This window comes from Neoarius graeffei, chromosome 1 (genome assembly GCF_027579695.1).
Source record: "Neoarius graeffei isolate fNeoGra1 chromosome 1, fNeoGra1.pri, whole genome shotgun sequence".
In the NCBI taxonomy this organism is placed as follows: domain Eukaryota; kingdom Metazoa; phylum Chordata; class Actinopteri; order Siluriformes; family Ariidae; genus Neoarius; species Neoarius graeffei.
The window spans coordinates 24,241,549-24,260,512 of NC_083569.1; the positions used below are offsets into that span (position 1 = coordinate 24,241,549).

The 18,964-nt window shown below is 39.4% G+C and overlaps 2 non-coding genes and 2 gene segments (V, D, J or C); 3 read left to right on the forward strand and 1 right to left on the reverse strand.

Moving 5' to 3' along the window:
• Nucleotides 1-767: 767 nt before the first annotated feature.
• LOC132887019 (T cell receptor alpha variable 36/delta variable 7-like) lies at nt 768-1,296 on the forward strand (the record flags this gene model as incomplete). The annotated part of the segment is given in 2 exon segments: nt 768-807; nt 962-1,296. Coding segments are annotated over 2 exon segments (375 nt in total), but the record flags the coding sequence as incomplete, so codon positions are not given.
• Nucleotides 1,297-3,575: 2,279 nt separating this feature from the next.
• LOC132884264 (T cell receptor alpha variable 14/delta variable 4-like) lies at nt 3,576-4,096 on the forward strand. The segment is given in 2 exon segments: nt 3,576-3,642; nt 3,780-4,096. Coding segments are annotated over 2 exon segments (384 nt in total).
• A 6,123-nt stretch (nt 4,097-10,219) lies between these two features.
• trnaq-uug (transfer RNA glutamine (anticodon UUG)) lies at nt 10,220-10,291 on the reverse strand. Its single transcript has one exon. It is a non-coding gene; the product is annotated as a tRNA-Gln (tRNA).
• A 6,047-nt stretch (nt 10,292-16,338) lies between these two features.
• On the forward strand, nt 16,339-16,411 carry trnaf-gaa (transfer RNA phenylalanine (anticodon GAA)). Its single transcript has one exon. It is a non-coding gene; the product is annotated as a tRNA-Phe (tRNA).
• Nucleotides 16,412-18,964: the final 2,553 nt, after the last annotated feature.

Consider the following 18,964-nt stretch of genomic DNA (forward strand, 5'->3'; position numbering starts at 1 on the left):
CATTACATGACAATGTGCAAACCAAATCTCTCTCTCTCTCTCTCTCTCTCTCTCTCTCTCTCTCTCTCTCGTGCTACACATGCCACTCCTGAGATACCAGTGATGCTGATCTGATGCGTTACTTCTGGCTGGAGTTCTCATCACTTCACTCCTGTGGAGGATGACCCCTTATGGACAGCCTAAAGATCCACTTAGAAGATAGCTTTGGAGAAAAACAGTTTTGCTCCGTTGGCTCAGGACTGCAGTTGCCATGAACAGTTTTTCCTTCAAGTCTCAATCAGTAAGCAGTTGATAACTTCAACAAAATAGACTCCATGCCAAAACTACAATGAATTTTCTGGTTACCCAGTTGCCCCTTTTCACTATATAGGACACAGTTATAGAAGTGAGGTATTTATAATCACACTGTCTGTTATCACCCAAATGAGGATGGATTCCCTCAAGGTTTCTTCCTTTTGTCGTCTCAGGAGTTGTCACTGTCACCTCAGGTTTGCTCAATAGGCAGAAATTTATATCTGGCTTTTATATAGTTCTGTAAAGTTGCTTTGCAACAATGTCTATTGTTAAAAGTGCTATACAAATAAAATTTAATTGAATGTAAAGCCAGGATGCTGCAGCAACTCAACAATCTGACAACACTGTAAGTGACACTGTCATGTGATGTTGTGGGGGCGGAGCTTCATGATGCTTCTTGAACCTTTATGATGTTTCCATATTAGCTTACAGAAAGTCCTCAGAATATTTTAATTCAGCTAAGACCATTCATCATGTTCACTGTTATATTAATGTGTCTGTGGCTTTCACTTGGTGAGTTTTGATTTTTTTTTTTATTTCAAAAGTTATGTGTTGAATTAATGATTAATTAGTCTGTGTGGTGGTAAGAAACAGCAGAATGTGGATCTGACTTGTGTAGTTCTGGCTTGATTATGTAAAGGTTAAAACATTATGTTCTCTATGACAGGTGACTCCATGGCAGATTCAATAGAGCCACTTTTCACTCGTGAAGTTGTTCATGAAGGTGATGATGTCACTCTGTCCTGCAGCTACAGAAAACTCACTGATACAGTCAACAACCTGCAATGGTACATACAGCATCCAAAATCTACACCTGAGTTCCTTCTTTATATTGTTCCAAGTGGAGCTCTAAGTCCCAAACTTCCCCCAAGAATGTCTGCTAAAGTTAATAAAGATAATAACCAAGTGGGTCTGCTCATCTCCTCTGCTGCTGTATCAGACTCTGCACTATACTACTGCGCTCTGCAGCCCACAGTGACAGGAAATCCAACTGCACTGTACAAAAACTTTCACACAGTTTTGTTTATATTGTAGGCAGTTCTGCTGATGATTTTGAGAATTTTTTTATGAGAATCTCACTTTCTCTCTGAATATTTATTAAGGGTGCCACATGTTGTATAATAGTATCATAAAACAGTAAAACTCAAGTCAAATTTATTTTTATAGCACTTTTAACAGTTGACATTGTCGCAAAGCAGCTTTACAGAAAATTAAAAGACTTTAAACATGAGCTAATTTTATCCCTAATTTATCCCCTAATTTATAATAAAACAGTTTTATTATACTGAAGACAAAAAAAAAACTCATAAGTTTTTCAAACTAATTCTTCAAACTAATTTTACTGAATTCTCTTTTTAAATTTTTTTTTTATTTATAAACTTTTTTTCACATGTTAAGAACTAGCTTCCAAATAGAAGCTCAAATGTCCAATTGAACAAATTATTTCTATTTGGCTGCCAGAAAAGTAGCATCATAGAAAGTCAGAAAAATGCAGTATTGAAATCACTGCTGCGGTCAACAGCATTTTGCCATCAACAATTGAAATCCAGCTGTTTGATTATTTAGTTTATATATCCATGAGATGTATAACCTATATTCTGTCCATAATAATAAGGATATAATAGCTTATATCACAAATCTTTAGATGTGGGGGAAGAAACAATTGTCAGATCTCAAACATGCCACAAAAATTACACAGTTGTGGCGTTTCTTATTTCCTCATTTTCATGATGTTTCAGGCAGCAGTGGTGTTCAGCCTTCAGCTAGACAAACTGGTCTGGAGCCACCCACAGAGCCAAGCAACCACAAGCTGTGAGAGAGAGCATGTACCTGGTCAACCTCATTTCATTTGTTAATATACATCAATTCCTGCATTTCACATCTGCAACACATTCCAAGAAAAGTTGGAGCGGGGAAATTTAGGGCTAGTGATGAGGAAAAACAATTAAACATGGATGTAATTTGAAACAGATGATGCCAACAGGTGATTGTAATCATGATTTGGTACAAAATCGATATCCAGGAAAGGCCTAGTCTTTGAGGAGCAAAGATGGGCTGAGGATTTCCAGTTTGTCAACAAATGCATGAGAAAATTATTGAAATGTTGAGAAACAAATGTTCCTCAAGGAAAGAAAGGAAGGGATTTGAATATTTTGCCCTCTACATTGCATAATATCATCAAATGATTCAAGGAATATGGAGGAGTTTCAGTGCACAAGCCTCAGCTGAACACCTGTGATCTCTGATCTCTCAGATGGCACTGCATCAAAAACCATCATTCATCTATAGCTGATATAACCACATGGGCTCGGGATTACTTTGGCAATTCTTTGTCAAGCTCTACAATACAGAGTTACATCCACAAATACCAGTTAAATTTTCAATGTGCAAAAAAGAAACCTGATGTTGACTATGTCCAGATGTGCTGTTGGATGGACCATCTCACATTGGAAATGTGTCTTGTGGTCAGGCAAATCAGTGTTCCAGGTCTTTTTTTTGTAAGAATGGACACTGTGTACTTTGGACCAAAAGTGAAAAGGACCAAAAGTGAAAAGGACCATCCAGACAGTTACCAACAACAAATCTGAAAGCCAGGGTTTGCCATGGTATGGGGTTGTGTCAGCGCCCTTGGTAACACACTTCTGTGATGGCAGAATTAATTCAGAAAAGTACACTGAGATTTTTGGAGTAACATATGCTGCCTTCAAGATGATGCCTCGATGACACAGTAACTTTTTTCAGATATGGTTCAGCTGTTAGTGAATGACCATAATGGCAGTTGGAGATTCATCTTTCATACAAAAACCTCAGCTGGAGTCGTCACTGAACCTATTTGTCACAGTAGTTGTGTTAACACTATTTACGATGTTAAGAACTATTTTCAGGAGTTAAAAAAAATACTACAATGGCCACTTAAACAGGACAATAATTATAATTTTTTGTTCATGGACCAATAAAGTAAAACAAAACTGGAAAGAGGGTTATATTTTTGTATAAATGTTAAATCTTGAGACACAGCCCAGGCCTCTAACTCCAAAAGATCTATTTAAGAGGTGAAGTTGGATGCAGTGAGTTGATCAGCAACAGTGGGATTGTTCTGTGTTGTACTGGTGATTTAGTTCACTGTGACTGATACTGTGAAGTGATGATCTGTACAAAGTTATGCTCCAACAGCAGAACTTCCTGGGTGTGGCCTTCTAGAAATGTGTTCCCTCATGTGTAAAGTTCAGCACATACAGCAAGCGCTATTATACAGGATCCTCACAGAGCTGTGTTCAGAAATGGCTCAACTATACAACTTCCTGTACATAGTGAGATACATCCCACTGATTCTCACTGTCACTACAGGTAATTAACTTTCATCAGATCATTAACTGTATTACTTAATACCCATGTTTTAAATACAAATTCTTGAAATGAGTGTTTTGTGTTTGTTTACAAAAATACTTCACAGATTTATTTCTTTATGTCCCTCTTTACAACAGGCAGTTTTGCTGATAAAATTTGGCCGACAGATGAAGATGCCATTGTCAGGAAAGAAACAGACACTGTTACTCTGAAATGTTCATTTGAGTCAAGCAGCGACTACATTGATCTTTACTGGTATAAGCAATATCCAAACAGCGCACCACAGTTTTTACTGTATAAAGGCGCAAGGTCAAGATCAGGTTATGATAGCACTCCTACTGATCGTCGATTAGAGTCAGAAACAACCAGAGACTCCACTGAACTTACTATCAGAGGTCTAAAGCTCTCAGATTCTGCGCTCTATCACTGTGCTCTTAGAGATGTAGCACAGTAATACAGAGTCAATGAAAGGCTTTACAAAAACATACAAATGCTATTCAGGAAGTTTCTAAAACCTCATCAAAGATACTCCCTTTCCCAAATTATTATCAGTTAACCACACACACAAACAAAGGTTGTGGTAACATCTGCAGCTAAAAGTAAAAGCAAATTAAAATAAAGAGGGTTTAAATGTGGTGCAACTTTAAACAAGGACACATTTATCACAGTAAATTCACAAATCGACATTTTTCAAAAATGTTTTACTGACATTACCAGAGCCGTTGTGTCAGGTGTTGTTGGTGTGAACTACTCTGAATTAAAGGTCCTGACCTTTTCTGGCCAGTTTTCCCCATTATACATAGTGCTCAATTTTAATTATTTTTAATTAATTAATTAATTAATTAATTATGCATGTACATAAAAATGCATGTTATTTTGCTGGATGGGAGCTCAGGCAGTGGCCTTTTACAAAGATGAAATGGATGAATAATAAAATGGCAGCAGTGCATACATACAATCATTCAGATAGAAAGGAACCTGAAAAAGAAATCTCTAAGCCAACTCTTGTTCTTGACTTTCCCCACTATATAATTATCACACCTACTGTAGATTTGTTCATATCATACATTTTGTGTGTGTGTTTTCAGTCTGTCTGTGAATTGTATATAAGTTGTAATTGCAGTTGTGTGTGTGCTTTACACACTTCCACCTTCCCTGAGTCAGTTAATCCTTTCCTTTACAAACCCGAGTCCCTCCGTCTCTCATCCTGATGCCTGCGCTACTCGTAAAATGATGTGCAGACAATAATTTGTGAACTAATTTATTAAATATATTTCTGCCCACCATGATTTGTTTTGCAAGTTTAGAAAAATTATAGTGTATTTTAGCAATATAAATGATATGCTCTATAAATATAAATGGTAATATAAATGATATACTCTCAAAATAAATATTCAGTTGGATGCTTTTGGACATTGCTGGTTCTCTCTAAGTTGCTCTGGACATACAAGCATATTATAAACCACACAGAACTACAATTATTAGCTATTATATGCTCAAGCTATTTTTTCTCTGAATTGCTTAGTTTGTTCCTAAAAAAAAAACAAATTATAGGTAGGTATTAACTCATAAGAACCCGGATCCATTTCCCCTTCAAGGAAAATTATAGGGAATATACCGTAAAACAGACCAAATGGACCACACATTTCTAATTTTTTTTTTTTTTTTTTTAATTCTGACCCCTACTGGCAAAGATCTGGAGAGTTGCATAAATGTCACATTGGGCATTTATAGTAAATTTATTCCTTATTTGAAAATAAATCAGCTTGACAGGGTTTTTGTGCCAGTCTGTTCTTTTGTTTCCACACGGACTGTATCCTATTCTCTGCAGTGGCGTGCGTTCTTGATACCGAGTCTTTTGAAAAAGACACGAAAGCTCTTCAGATTCGTCCTCAATCGTTGGCTCTTTGGATTAGGATGACATCGAACCTTTTGCCACGGAGAAAGAAGCGGACGGATTTTTTTTTCCTAATTTATCCTTTGCTTTAGATAGATTGGCTGGTTGGTCTAGGGGTATGATTCTCGCTTAGGGTGCGAGAGGTCCCAGGTCCAACTCCCGGACGAGCCCAGGCTTTACCTTAAATGGTCGATCTGGACTGGGGTATCAGGGATGTCGCTGGAGTGCGTCTTTCTTAAAGTGCGAGTCTAATGAAAGTGACATCAGAAAATCCCTGCCTTGCTGTGTGTGATGTGCTCGAATACACTGTCAAGTTGGCAAATAAATGAAAAATTGGTTTGGATTTCTTTTTCTGCACCTGAATTGAGGAATGTGTAAAGGACATTAGACACTGGATGCTTATTAATTTGCTTCTGCTTAACTCTGACAAAACTGAAGTACTTGTCCTGGGACCACATGCAGCTCGAAGTAAGTTTTCTGATTCCACAGTAACTCTGGATGGTCTTTCTGTTTCTTCACGTGTAGCAGTAAAAGACCTCGGAGTGATTATTCACCCCAGACTTTCATTCGAAACTCACATTGGGAAGGAAGCGGATGTTTTTTTTTTTTTTTTTTTTGTGTGTGTGGCAGACCTGTAGGTTGTCTTGTTGGTCTAGGGGTATGAGTCTTGCTTTGGTTGTGAGAGGTCCTGGGTTCAACTCCTGGCCAAGCCCAAGTTTTACCTTAAATCCTTAAATGGTCGATCTGGACCGGGGTATCAGGGATTTCACTTGGTTGAATTGTTCTTCAAGTGCTCATCTCATGAAAGTTCCATCAGAAGGTGTGATGTGCTCAAATACACTGTAAAGTTGCCGGATAAATAAAAAAATGATTTTGAAAACTGCTTTTTTGCATCTGAGTTCTGTTCCAAAAATCACTAAAAGCTCGGCCGCCATTATTAGTTCGCAGCGATTTACAGGTTGGCGGCACTGCACACGTGACATCGTTTGTGCCAGTCCGTTCTTTTGTTTCCACACGGATTGTATCCTATTCTCTGCAGTGGCGTGCGTTCTTGATACCGAGTCTTTTGAAAAAGACACGAAAGACAAACGCGCGGGTGCCTGTGTCCTTCACACACGCCCAGGTTTGCGCAAACTGATGCTATTCGACTACATGCAATGCGAGCGAAAAGCAGAAGGAGCAGCCCTCCGTCACCTCCTTGGCAAGGCAGTGACGAGCAACCGATCCGTTCCTGCTGTTTCCTCCCAAGTGCCTCGCCATGCTCTCTGCCTTTCATCAGAGCAACGAAGCGTTAAAGAGTGTGCGTTGGCCAGGAATCAAACCCAAGCCAACTGCTTCGAAGGCAGCTATGCTAGCCACTATACCACCAACGCTACAGGCTGGGGACAAATGCCTCAGTGCCATTGCTTCTGTATTTGAGGCCCAGGCAACAGCTGATCGGTAAGAGCTTTGTGGTTTCTGTAGTGTAGTGGTTATCATGTTCGTCTTACATGCGAAAAGTCCCCGGGCCGAAACAGTGGCTGGTTGGTTAATTCATTTATTTTTTTGAACTTGGCAGTGAGTGACTGCTGAGCTGTGATCTCTTCTCTGTCCGTGCCAACTACGGAAGCAAGTATTTGCTTTCGACCAGCCAATGTCGAACAAATCTTAAACAGTGACTCTCCAGTTCTCTGTTTGTGGACAAATATACACCTGTCGCTTGTAGCCAATGAAAGGAAAACATGCAGGAGCCCGTGTTCTTCACCGCTTCATGGGTCGAATGTACACGGGGCAAACTGATGTCATTCAAACCTGCAAACAACTACAACCCCGATTCCAAAAAAGTTGGGACAAAGTACAAATTGTAAATAAAAATGGAATGCAATGATGTGGAAGTTTCAAAATTCCATATTTTATTCAGAATAGAACATAGATGACATATCAAATGTTTAAACTGAGAAAATGTATCATTTAAAGAGAAAAAATTAGGTGATTTTAAATTTCATGACAACAACACATCTCAAAAAAGTTGGGACAAGGCCATGTTTACCACTGTGAGACATCCCCTTTTCTCTTTACAACAGTCTGTAAACGTCTGGGGACTGAGGAGACAAGTTGCTCAAGTTTAGGGATAGGAATGTTAACCCATTCTTGTCTAATGTAGGATTCTAGTTGCTCAACTGTCTTAAGTCTTTTTTTGTCGTATCTTCCGTTTTATGATGCGCCAAATGTTTTCTATGGGTGAAAGATCTGGACTGCAGGCTGTCCAGTTCAGTACCCGGACCCTTCTTCTACGCAGCCATGATGCTGTAATTGATGCAGTATGTGGTTTGGCATTGTCATGTTGGAAAATGCAAGGTCTTCCGTGAAAGCGACTTCGGCTGGATGGGAGCATACAGTATGTTGCTCTAGAACCTGGATATACCTTTCAGCATTGATGGTGTCTTTCCAGATGTGTAAGCTGCCCATGCCACACACACTAATGCAACCCCATACCATCAGAGATGCAGGCTTCTGAACTGAGCGCTGATGATAACTTGGGTCGTCCTTCTCCTCTTTAGTCTGAATGACACGGTGTCCCTGATTTCCATAAAGAACTTCAAATTTTGATTCATCTGACCACAGAACAGTTTTCCACTTTGCCACAGTCCATTTTAAATGAGCCTTGGCCCAGAGAAGACATCTGCGCTTCTGGATCATGTTTAGATACGGCTTCTTCTTTGAACTATAGAGTTTTAGCTGGCAACGGCGGATGGCACAGTGAATTGTGTTCACAGATAATGTTCTCTGGAAATATTCCTGAGCCCATTTTGTGATTTCCAATACAGAAGCATGCCTGTATGTGATGCAGTGCCGTCTAAGGGCCCGAAGATCACGGGCACCCAGTATGGTTTTCTGGCCTTGACCCTTACGCACAGAGATTCTTCCAGATTCTCTGAATCTTTTGATGATATTATGAACTGTAGATGATGATATGTTCAAACTCTTTGCAATTTTACACTGTCGAACTCCTTTCTGATATTGCTCCACTTTTTGTTGGCACAGAATTAGGGGGATTGGTGATCCTCTTCCCATCTTTACTTCTGAGAGCCGCTGCCACTCCAAGATGCTCTTTTTATACCCAGTCATGTTAATGACCTATTGCCAATTGACCTAATGAGTTGCAATTTGGTCCTCCAGCTGTTCCTTTTTTGTACCTTTAACTTTTCCAGCCTCTTATTGCCCCTGTCCCAACTTTTTTGAGATGTGTTGCTGTCATGAAATTTCAAATGAGCCAATATTTGGCATGAAATTTCAAAATGTCTCACTTTTGACATTTGATATGTTGTCTATGTTCTATTGTGAATACAATATCAGTTTTTGAGATTTGTAAATTATTGAATTCTGTTTTTATTTACAATTTGTACTTTGTCCCAACTTTTTTGGAATCGGGGTTGTACTTATGTTGCTAGTGGAAAGACCAGTCCTCAGTCCCCTCCTTGGCCCATCCAAACAAGGCATTTGATTTCTTCCCGTGATGTTGTTGCAGCACTTTTCGATGTTGAACCTTGTCACACTCGACCACCAGCTCATCTCTACGATGCCAAGGCCGTGCCCCTATTCTCGTGACAATTGTTTAAGTGTGACCCGCGTTCTTCTTGAGGCCCAGGCAAGAGCTAACACACGCGTGGTGTCCGTATTGTATTGGTTACCACGTTCGCTTAACACGAGAGCGGTCCATGATTCGAAACCGGGCAGAAACGGTGCTGGTTTTCTTGAACTTGGCAGCGAACAAATGTCGAGCTGCCATCTCTGCTCCGTCCGTGCCTTTTGGAACAATCCCAAACCGAGATGCTGAAAAAGCTTCGCGTGTTTTCTGCTGTGCAGTGGTTTCCCCTTGCACCTAACAAGCGAATAGACACTCCTGAGAAACCTGGCAGAGCCATGCTTTGCCTTTTGAGCTCTGCTTTCGTTGACGTCCAGTTATCGGCTACGTGCAGACGACCATCGGGACAAAATCTCGTTTGAACGGTTTCCCTGCCTCTCTGGTTTTCCGTCAAGGTCCATGACGGCTGCTTTAAAAACAAAATCGGGCATTATCTACATGTCTGTTGACTGTGGAAGCATGGGCATTGCAATTCGTCATGGGGAGGTGGTGTTCTCAAATACCACTTGGTTGCTCGTTTACGGAGTGAGGTCAGGTCAACAGGGCTGCACACGGCATCAGAACGCTGCAAATTGGCATTGACACTAAATGTCACTTGAACAGCCTTGAAGGACACACCCCTTAGGAGGCATGCTTTGGTTTTAGTTTTGTTGCAGAATAAATAAAAAAATCGTTAAAAAAGTGCTCCAATTTTCAAAACAGACGAAGCCAGAAATGCCAACGAACTTTTAAGCATTTCGCATATGATGTCACTTCTTTGAACAAACAGTAACTTACCAGGAACGCGTTCGTGTAATGGTGGACTCAAAGAGCCAAACTTTACCAAATAAACAGAACATGTTCCTGGTCTCGTATTAAAATACAATTTAGACAGTAAACTATTAAACATATCTAGTTTTATCAGGTATAATTCCCAGGGGTAATGTAATTTTCAGAAGACTGGCACTTTAACGGAAACAAAGGGTTTGGGACGTGACAGCTTGCTTGACCAAAAGGAGCATATAGTTGAGACAGTCTGTGCACGTGATTTCAGAAGCCACAAACAAAGGCTTCAGAGGTTCCACTGACATTTGAACTCAGATCACTGGAGTCAAAGTCCAGGGTGCTAACCATTACACCATGGAACCAAGACATAACCAACAAGTTGTTTTCACTGTCAAAACTTTGAATGATATAATGAAATTCCAGCAGCACATGAACACATGATTGAAGGTTTTACCTGAAATCATCAACCTGGTGGAAAAAAAATTCTTGCAACCTTGACTGCTGGCTACATGGTTAATCATTCATTGTTGTTTGTATTAATTTCTAGTTTTGTAATTTATCAATCAATGTCAACAGGCAATTGACATTGTAACCACATGATAATCCAAGTCAAACGTCACATGTCATTCCACGAACTAAAACTTTATATTTTTGCATCTAAAAACATAAAATACCTACTGATATTGTAATATGTGGCAGATATTCACAACAAACTGTCCATGGTCACTCCGAAGCATGTCAAAGCTGCCATAATTCCCTGAAGGTTGGCAGGGACAGTTGAAGCAGCCTCTGCTGAGTCATTCATGACGGAGTCTTTCTGGGATTCAAACCCAGGTCGCTAGTGTGCTAATCCAGCAAACCCCACCAGGCCACCAGGGGGATAACTGAAGTGCAGAGGCGTGAGGCGAAAGTAGAGTATCAAAAACAGTTTATTTACAATTTATACAATCCAAAGAAAAAACAAAAGGATAATCCAAAAGCTCAGATGATATACAAAAACAAAAATATCCAAAGGTTCAATGTCCAAAATCCAAATCAGAAAAGAAGAGGCAAAAACTCAAACGCTCAGAAGATCCAAAGGTCAAAACAAAAATCCACAAAGTCCAAAAGAAAGTAACAAAAAACAAAAATACTAAGACACAGGCAAGATACATGGGCCAGAGGGAACTAGCGCTAACAGCATAGCATTAAGACTCCATGACTAGGGACTGAACTGAGGGAGTATATATACACAAAATAAATGTGAAACTGGGCCCTGTACTACAAAGCGGGTTTTCTGGCTTACCAGGGTAACTTCGAGAGTAACTTGATCACGTGCAGCGTAACTTCCCGATTTACCCATACTACAAAAGTTGGCTATGTTCAAACCAAGGTATGCTGCCATGGCAATTTACGCTGCATCTCAAACCTGCTCGTCTCAGGTTATGTTCTTGGTTAACCCGAGGTTTCCGATTAACCACACCCTTTTTAAACACCACCTCTCCACCGACATTTCCTCTAGAGACAATGCCAGCGTACCTGGATGACCCGTGCGATATCGGAGCGCAGATTAGAGATGGGATTTATGGCTCTTTGATGGGATCCGCATCTTTGTGATCCATTCTTTGAAAAGAGCCGTTCAAAAGACTGGCTCATTTGGCTCTTTTTAAATATTTATTCAGTTTTAAGAAGACAGCGTCTAAAGAAGCCAGATCCCTCTGCTTAGACAGTGACATCAATATTTCTGGACATACCTTTTATATAAAGCAACCTAGACTTACATTATTGTAACCCCTAAATGCTCATAAATAACCATTAAAAAACAATGAGGGCTTCAATGAATGTCCATGCAGAACGGCTTTTCTGTAAAAAAAAAAAGAACCCACTCAAGAACATAGTTATCAAGAACGCAAGAATATTTTATAGAAAAACACTTGTTTTACAAAAATATTTAAGTCTGAGATACAAAATAGATACAACTACAATAAATATAACACAAGAAGTAGTTATCACACAAGAACATTTTAATAGAAAAAAACAAACTTTCTATATTAAAAATATTGAAATTGTAACAAAAATAGATACAACTAAACAGTCAGATAAATAGGTAAAGTTATAACAAGAACACAAGATTATTTTAATAGGAAAAAAACTATTAATGCAAAAAATATATTATTATTATTAGAAAAATAGATACAACTAGACAAACAGATAAATAAATAAAATACACAAAAATAGAACAAACAAAATGACGATAGAATAAATTAAATGAACGTCCGTGCAAAGTAGTTTTCCCACAATATTATCATTAATATCACACAACAACATTATAAACTATATACAAAACAATTTGAACTATTAGGCAAACAGATAAAACTGGAATAAATAAAAGGCAAATGAACACTTGCTTGCACGCGCACACACACACACCATTATGAATGATGTTTTTATATTTCATTTTCACCTGTTGCCAGGTGCGTTTGGCACTGCTGTTGCCTCTGAAATGATCACAGGACATACACCAACTTAGTCAAAGGGACTGAACAGTCAGTCATCCTAATTCATGTGACTCTGTGCACATATCAGCTTAAGTAGGCTACTCCATGAATTTACCATACCAAATTTTATTCAGGATTTTTCGGACATTAAACAAGCTATATATGACTGGGGCAACGTTGAAGGACCATTTTCTGTGACTTGTGATTGATCATGAAGCTTTCTCTCATCCTATACTTCTGTTCTGGAACATGTAGAAGGGAGAATGTACTTGTGCATTTACCCGATCGGCAATTCGTTGCCAACATGCTTGCCGCTCCTTATTGGCAGCTGCTGTGTAGATTTTGCTCTTAATGTTGTTTTGAACTCCTCATAGCTTTGCATTATGACAGCGCATTCTTCCTCCGTGAAGTACGGCGACCGTGCCATTGTGAACAGTGGTGATTTGCGCTGATAACCTCCCCTTTAACGTGAATGCGCATTAACCCTGATTAGGTTAACACAGGTTCAACAAATCAACTTCATAACTGGCGTCGTAGTACCGTTTAACCCCAAACAAGATAACCAGGTTTTGTCAACCCCGGTTTAGCGGGGGAACCCTGGGTTACTTCTGGGTAGGTTGACCTCCGTTCGTAGTACAGGGCCCAGGTGACACTAATGAAGACAAACAGGCAATCAACACAAACACAAAACACAGGAACAGTGGCGGCCTCTAGAGGCCAAAACAAACATGACATGAAAAGGAAATAACAGCGGCCTCTAGAGGCCAAAACAGTCCCAGTCCTAACACACTTGTTTAGTCTAATTCAACTACGTGAGAGTTAGTTGCTCAAAAGAGTTGGTGTTAATCCGGGGAGTTAAATCTAAGCAACTCTGTTAAGTGTTGATTTTAAAATCAACACTTAACAGAGTTGCTGCCAGCATTCCAACATATCTGTGACATGTTTGCCTAAAGAGCGGGACGACTCCAAGCGGGGACAGCGGACGACAGCTTTCTCTTCACTTCCTTCGACTGTACCGAGTGTCTTTGTGTAAGTAAATCAAAGGTATTATGTCTATTTAATAATACTTTCTATGCAGTAGCATTTTATATGTGCTGAAAATAAGTAGCAGGGAGTCCCGGCTGCAGCTAACATTGTGACTAGGTAAGTCCCATGTTAAGGTTAGCATGATTGTTATATTTTATTTTTTGATGGGTACATTAATGTTCCTTTTGCACAAGAGTGTCGATGAATATACGTAGTTTGCTTGACGTAAGTATACACATTTGGATAACGCGGTATATATGTACAACTGCACATTTTTTGTGAGGGGTTTAAGCTAGCTAAAGTGATGTAGCACACGCACCAGGCATCGCGTTGGCGAACATTCTCTGTCGGAAAAATCATTTGGGAAAAAAAAATAGCTATGGTCTAGTCTTGATGAATGACGTTGTTGGCTTTACATGGCAAAATGTCATGGCAGCTGAGTGTCAAGCTATGGAGTAGAGAGCCGGGGCTGGACCGGGGGGTTGAGCTCCTGCTTGCCGAGGGGCAGCTACTGAAAGCCTGGCAAGCTCTGAGAGCCGGGTGGCATGTTGCTGCTGGAGGAATACACACACACACTAGGCCACCACACCAGCCACACCAAGTCCTTCTCAATCTAACCTTAGCTGGAGCTAACACCGGAGTCACACACACCCTCAGCTGCTGCCATAATAATAAACGTCTGAAATGCGAAATGAGCTTATTTAACTTAACAAGTTACACAGTGTGTAGCTATCTATGCATATAAACAATAACGTCGCTATCATGTTTATGCCTTTACTCGTAATGCTAAAAATCAAAACAAATACTCCGACGGTCGAACTCAGGCGATTAAAGCCAGGCAAAAATCCTCCTGTCTCTACACATCCATGGTGAACATACTGTAAATTATGGCACAGTGTGGATGTATTCTCTTCTTTTTTTCTTCATAGTTAATCATGTTGGTGAAGGTGAGATTTGGAGAAACGCAGAAGTATGTCAAAGTGGCTGAGACTGAAGATGGCTATGATGACTTCAACACATTTCTTCAGAAAGGTTGGCATCATTTTTCATGCAGCCCAGAATGTTTGTGTTAATTGATTACTTGCTATAATACCTGTTGAATGTATGTGATATTTACATGCCTTATATTGTGGAGTTGTGTTTATGATAGCTAATGGTAATGCCCTGTGAAGAAATCAAAAAGTACTTTTAGAAGTTGACCTAAAATGTTGAAAAACAAGCTTAGCAAATTTCTGGTAATGCTCTTATTGTAATTTTTCATTGCTCTAAATCTAATATTTTTATCAGTCATTCAAAAGCTAGATCTTCCACTTGAGACTGAGCTGCACTTGACAGATGAATCAGGGACAGAAGTTGATGCAGATGTGTTTGAGGAGCTTTTGCAAGCAGGGAACCTTACTGTTAGGGTGACAACTGAAAAGTCAACAGGTGAGACTCAGCCTTGTTAGGGAGGGAGTGGATCATCAATAATGAATATTGTGGAGAACTACTTATTTTTTCATTTTGTGTATACATTTTTTTAACCGTTTACGGTTGTGCTTCAACATGATCTATCGTATACTTCGTTGGAATCAACCATGTCAGACAACTCATCTGTGTCAGTGTCAGGAGACTCCTTGCCAGTATCCTCTGATTCATCAGATGCAACAGTGATTGTTCAGACAAACGGAGGGAAGAGAACCCATGCTGAACAAGAATCGGCAAAAGAGGTACGCAGCTTTTGTAACAAATGATATTAGTTATCAAATATCAGACACAAAGATATTGTGCAGTTAAACTGTGGTTTTGTTGTTGGACGTAATGATGATGATGGATAATTGCTAACTTTCTGACTCTTTATCTTTCAGATGGTGAGAGATGCTCTCCAGGCTAAACTGGGTGGACAGATTATTTTGGATGAAGATGATAAAATGAAAACATTGACAGATAGCACAAGGAGACAGTTGGGAAACCTTCTTGTGGCCGACATGGTTGAAATTCATGCGTAAAACTTAAATGTCCATATTTATACTTTACTTAATATAGAAATTATTTTAAAAAGAGCACACTCATTTTATGACATTGCATATTAGTAAAGCAATTTATTACTTCATTTTTTCCGATGATAGAAATAGATATTAAATGGCTAAAACATTATACAAAAACTAACAATTTGAGAGAGACTAAAACCCACTGAAGCTAACAATAGTAAAAATTTGTATCTTTTAAACTGAAGGAAATGTAGTAGTAATGTCATGTTTATCTTTCAGGAGGAGCCCACCTGTCTCTGTGTGAAGTAAATATGCTTTGGGCATCATCTCTCTATTTCCCAGCCTCAGAGAGCCATACTCAGACAATGGATATGTAAGTTTGTAAATGAAAAGCTTGTATGTCAATTTTTGTAGTAGTAATATGTTCTGAACTTACGCTACAATTTATTGTTTTTAATATTACAGGAACACTTCTATGACCCACAGAGTGGATCCAGCTATCAAAACCTCTCTCTGTGTGTGTGTGTGTGTGTGTCCACTTCTAAGGGAGATCATTACCCATTTGACACTGTGGATAACAGTTGAAATAATCAGGACTGCATGATTGGGGGGTAACAGTGAAATGAGCGAGCACAGAGAACACATTTACCTCATTATTTAGCTTATTATTTGCTCATTCTTTCATGTGAACTTTTGTTCATTTAAGTAAAAACATGCTTGGAATAAAACAAATTGCCAACAACATAAAAGAGTTTCACTAATCAATTAGCGCAATACATATGTAATACTTACAGATGATACTATATATTATTTTAATCACTTTATATTTCATTTTATTTTGGTTAAAAAGGAACACCATGTGACCTTACCGATTGGATTGAACAACTACTAATGTTTATATCGGGGACGTGACTGCTCAGGTGGTGGTGTGCCCTTGCTGAAATAGCTCAGTAGGGAGAGTGTTAGACTGAAGATCTAAAGGTCCCTAGTTCAATCCCGGGTTCCGGCATTGAGGACTGTGATGTGTTTTCATTTAATCCTTTGACCAAGAGGCTGGCTGATTTTTTTTTTTTGCCAGGACGCTGTCAGTATATGCCAGTAATTTGGTGGTGAAAGCAACTTGCCCTTTGTTCCATGGTGTAATAGTTAGCACTGTGGACTTTGACTCCAGTGATCTGAGTTCAAATCTCTGTAGAGCCTTTGTGTGCAGCTTGTAATATACACATATTGTCTCAACTACAGGGTCCTTTTGGTCAAGCACGCTGTCATGTCCCAAACCCTTTGTTTCCATTAAAGTGCTTGTCTTACGAAAATTACATTACCCCTGGAAATTATAACTTATAAAACTAGACATGTTAAATAGTTTACTGTCTAAATTGTATCTTAATACAAGACAGGGAACATGTTCTGTTTAGTTGGTAAAGTTTGGCTCTTTGAGTCCGCGATTACACGAATGCGTTCCTGGTAAGTTACTGTTCATTCAAAGAAGTGACGTCATATGCAAAACGCTTGAAAGTTCGTGGCATTTCCGGCTTCATCTGCTTTACAAAGTGTAGCACATTTTAAACTTTTTTTAAATTCTGCAACAAAACTAAAACCAAAGCATGCCTCCTAAGGGGTGTGTCCTTCAAGGCTGTTCAAGTGTAGCCGATTAAAAAAGAAGAATTTTGATCCATTGTAGCCCAAAGTCGGCAGGACACTTGCAGAATGAATGGGTTTGATTTGTACCAACAAAGAGAGGTAACTTCAAGCCGACAGGACAGTTTGGTGTCTGCTCCATACATTTTGTAAAAGATAAATTTGTGAGGTAGAGTCACATTGAAGGATTTGAGTGATGTCTGGTATGCGGAGCAGTTCCTACGATCTGGAAACAAAAGTCAGAAGCGCCATCCCAAAGAGCTCACCGCACAGTAAGTGTTAAGCTTGCGTTTAGCCTGTTGCTTGAATTTATAAGTTGTCCATTGGCTCGCCAGACCCATTTTACTGGGGCACATGCCCCAATATATATCTGCTGTGATCCAGTAAAATTTCCTGATCACATTTCAGAAACAGTAATGTATTTGGCACTGCGGAATCAGTTACTGCAATGACTGTTATTTATTTTTGTATTAGAACCCCGATGCTGTAGTTGAAGGAGAGGGTGTAAAGGTTGTTTGTGTCTGATGCAGTATTTGAAGAAGGAGGAGCTGCTATTTGTACAACAGTAGACACAAATGCTCCAGCTGTTTTGGCTATAGCACACTCAGATGAAATACCAAAAGGAGAAGAGAGAGGTTGTTGAGAGAGTTTATTGTGTTTCCAGGCAGTATTTGATGGAAGATGGATATGATGTGTTAATAGTAGCTGAAGGTACAGTATTAATTGAACAGCGTACATTTTGCTCATGTTGTGAGAGAATCTCTTTCAGAGTCTATAAATACAGAAAAACCCCAATGAGTTAGTTGAAAGAAATAACAGGATGGCATGTCTATTTATTTTATATAGAAATCATGCTTTTAGATGCAATATAACGTCGCACCTGTTTCAGTGGACAAAAAGGCAGCGACAAGATTCAGAAATACACAGGGAAGTTTATCACAGAGTGATAAATTATAAATTCATCTTGCAATGGCCTTTTCCTTCACACCAATTCCGTGATTATTGTAGGGACTTTACCTTAAAATTTCAAACAGGTTCAATTCACCTTAAAATCAGCTCTCTGTAAAGGGACACCGCAAGAAGGTCATAGGGTTTGGAATTTTGGGGAAAAAATATTTTATGGTTGCAGAGATACGATGATTTTAGTAAAAAATAAATAACGGTAATTGCGCCCCCCACTTCATGTTGTAGCACAAAACAGAAAGGGTCTACAGGGTCCTAATTGGTTCTGTTAGAACCAGAAAAGGTTGGTAGTTTTATGAGCAACTTAGTTTTGGAGGTGAATCCAAACAAATTCCTGCCTGTTGTGCGCCACCTGCTCCTGCAGCTCCAGCACTGTAAAGTGAGAGTAAGTGTCTATTTGCTGCCATGATTGAGCCTTCTGCCGAGCAAGTGAGCTTACAAAGATGACAATTACAAAGAGACACTGCTTTGTCATAACTGTGAAAGTTGAACACCAAATCAGGAAAAAAATAGCAAACTATGATTTGTACCATGTATTAACTTCCTGGGTTCCAGAAAACAGCTGGCGCAGTTGTTGCTCTTCTTCTTCACGAGTGACTTGGCTTGTGTATTTGTCCACCTCTTTCTCCGTGGCTATAGGTTCTAAATTATCCTTAGACAACTAACCAAAGACTGAGGATGGATTTGAAGAGCTTTCGTGTCTTTTTCAAAAGAATCGGTATCAAGAACCCACACCACTGCAGAGAATAGGATAGAGTCCGTGTGGAAACAAAAGAACGGACTGGCGCAAATTATGTCATGCGTGCAGTGCCACTGACCTGTAAATCGCTGCGATCTAATAATGGCGGACGAGCTTTTAGTGATTTTTGGAACAGAATTCAGACGCAAAAATCTTCTTTTATTTATCCACCAACTTTACAATGTATTTGAGCACATCACACACAGAAAACCAGGGATTTGT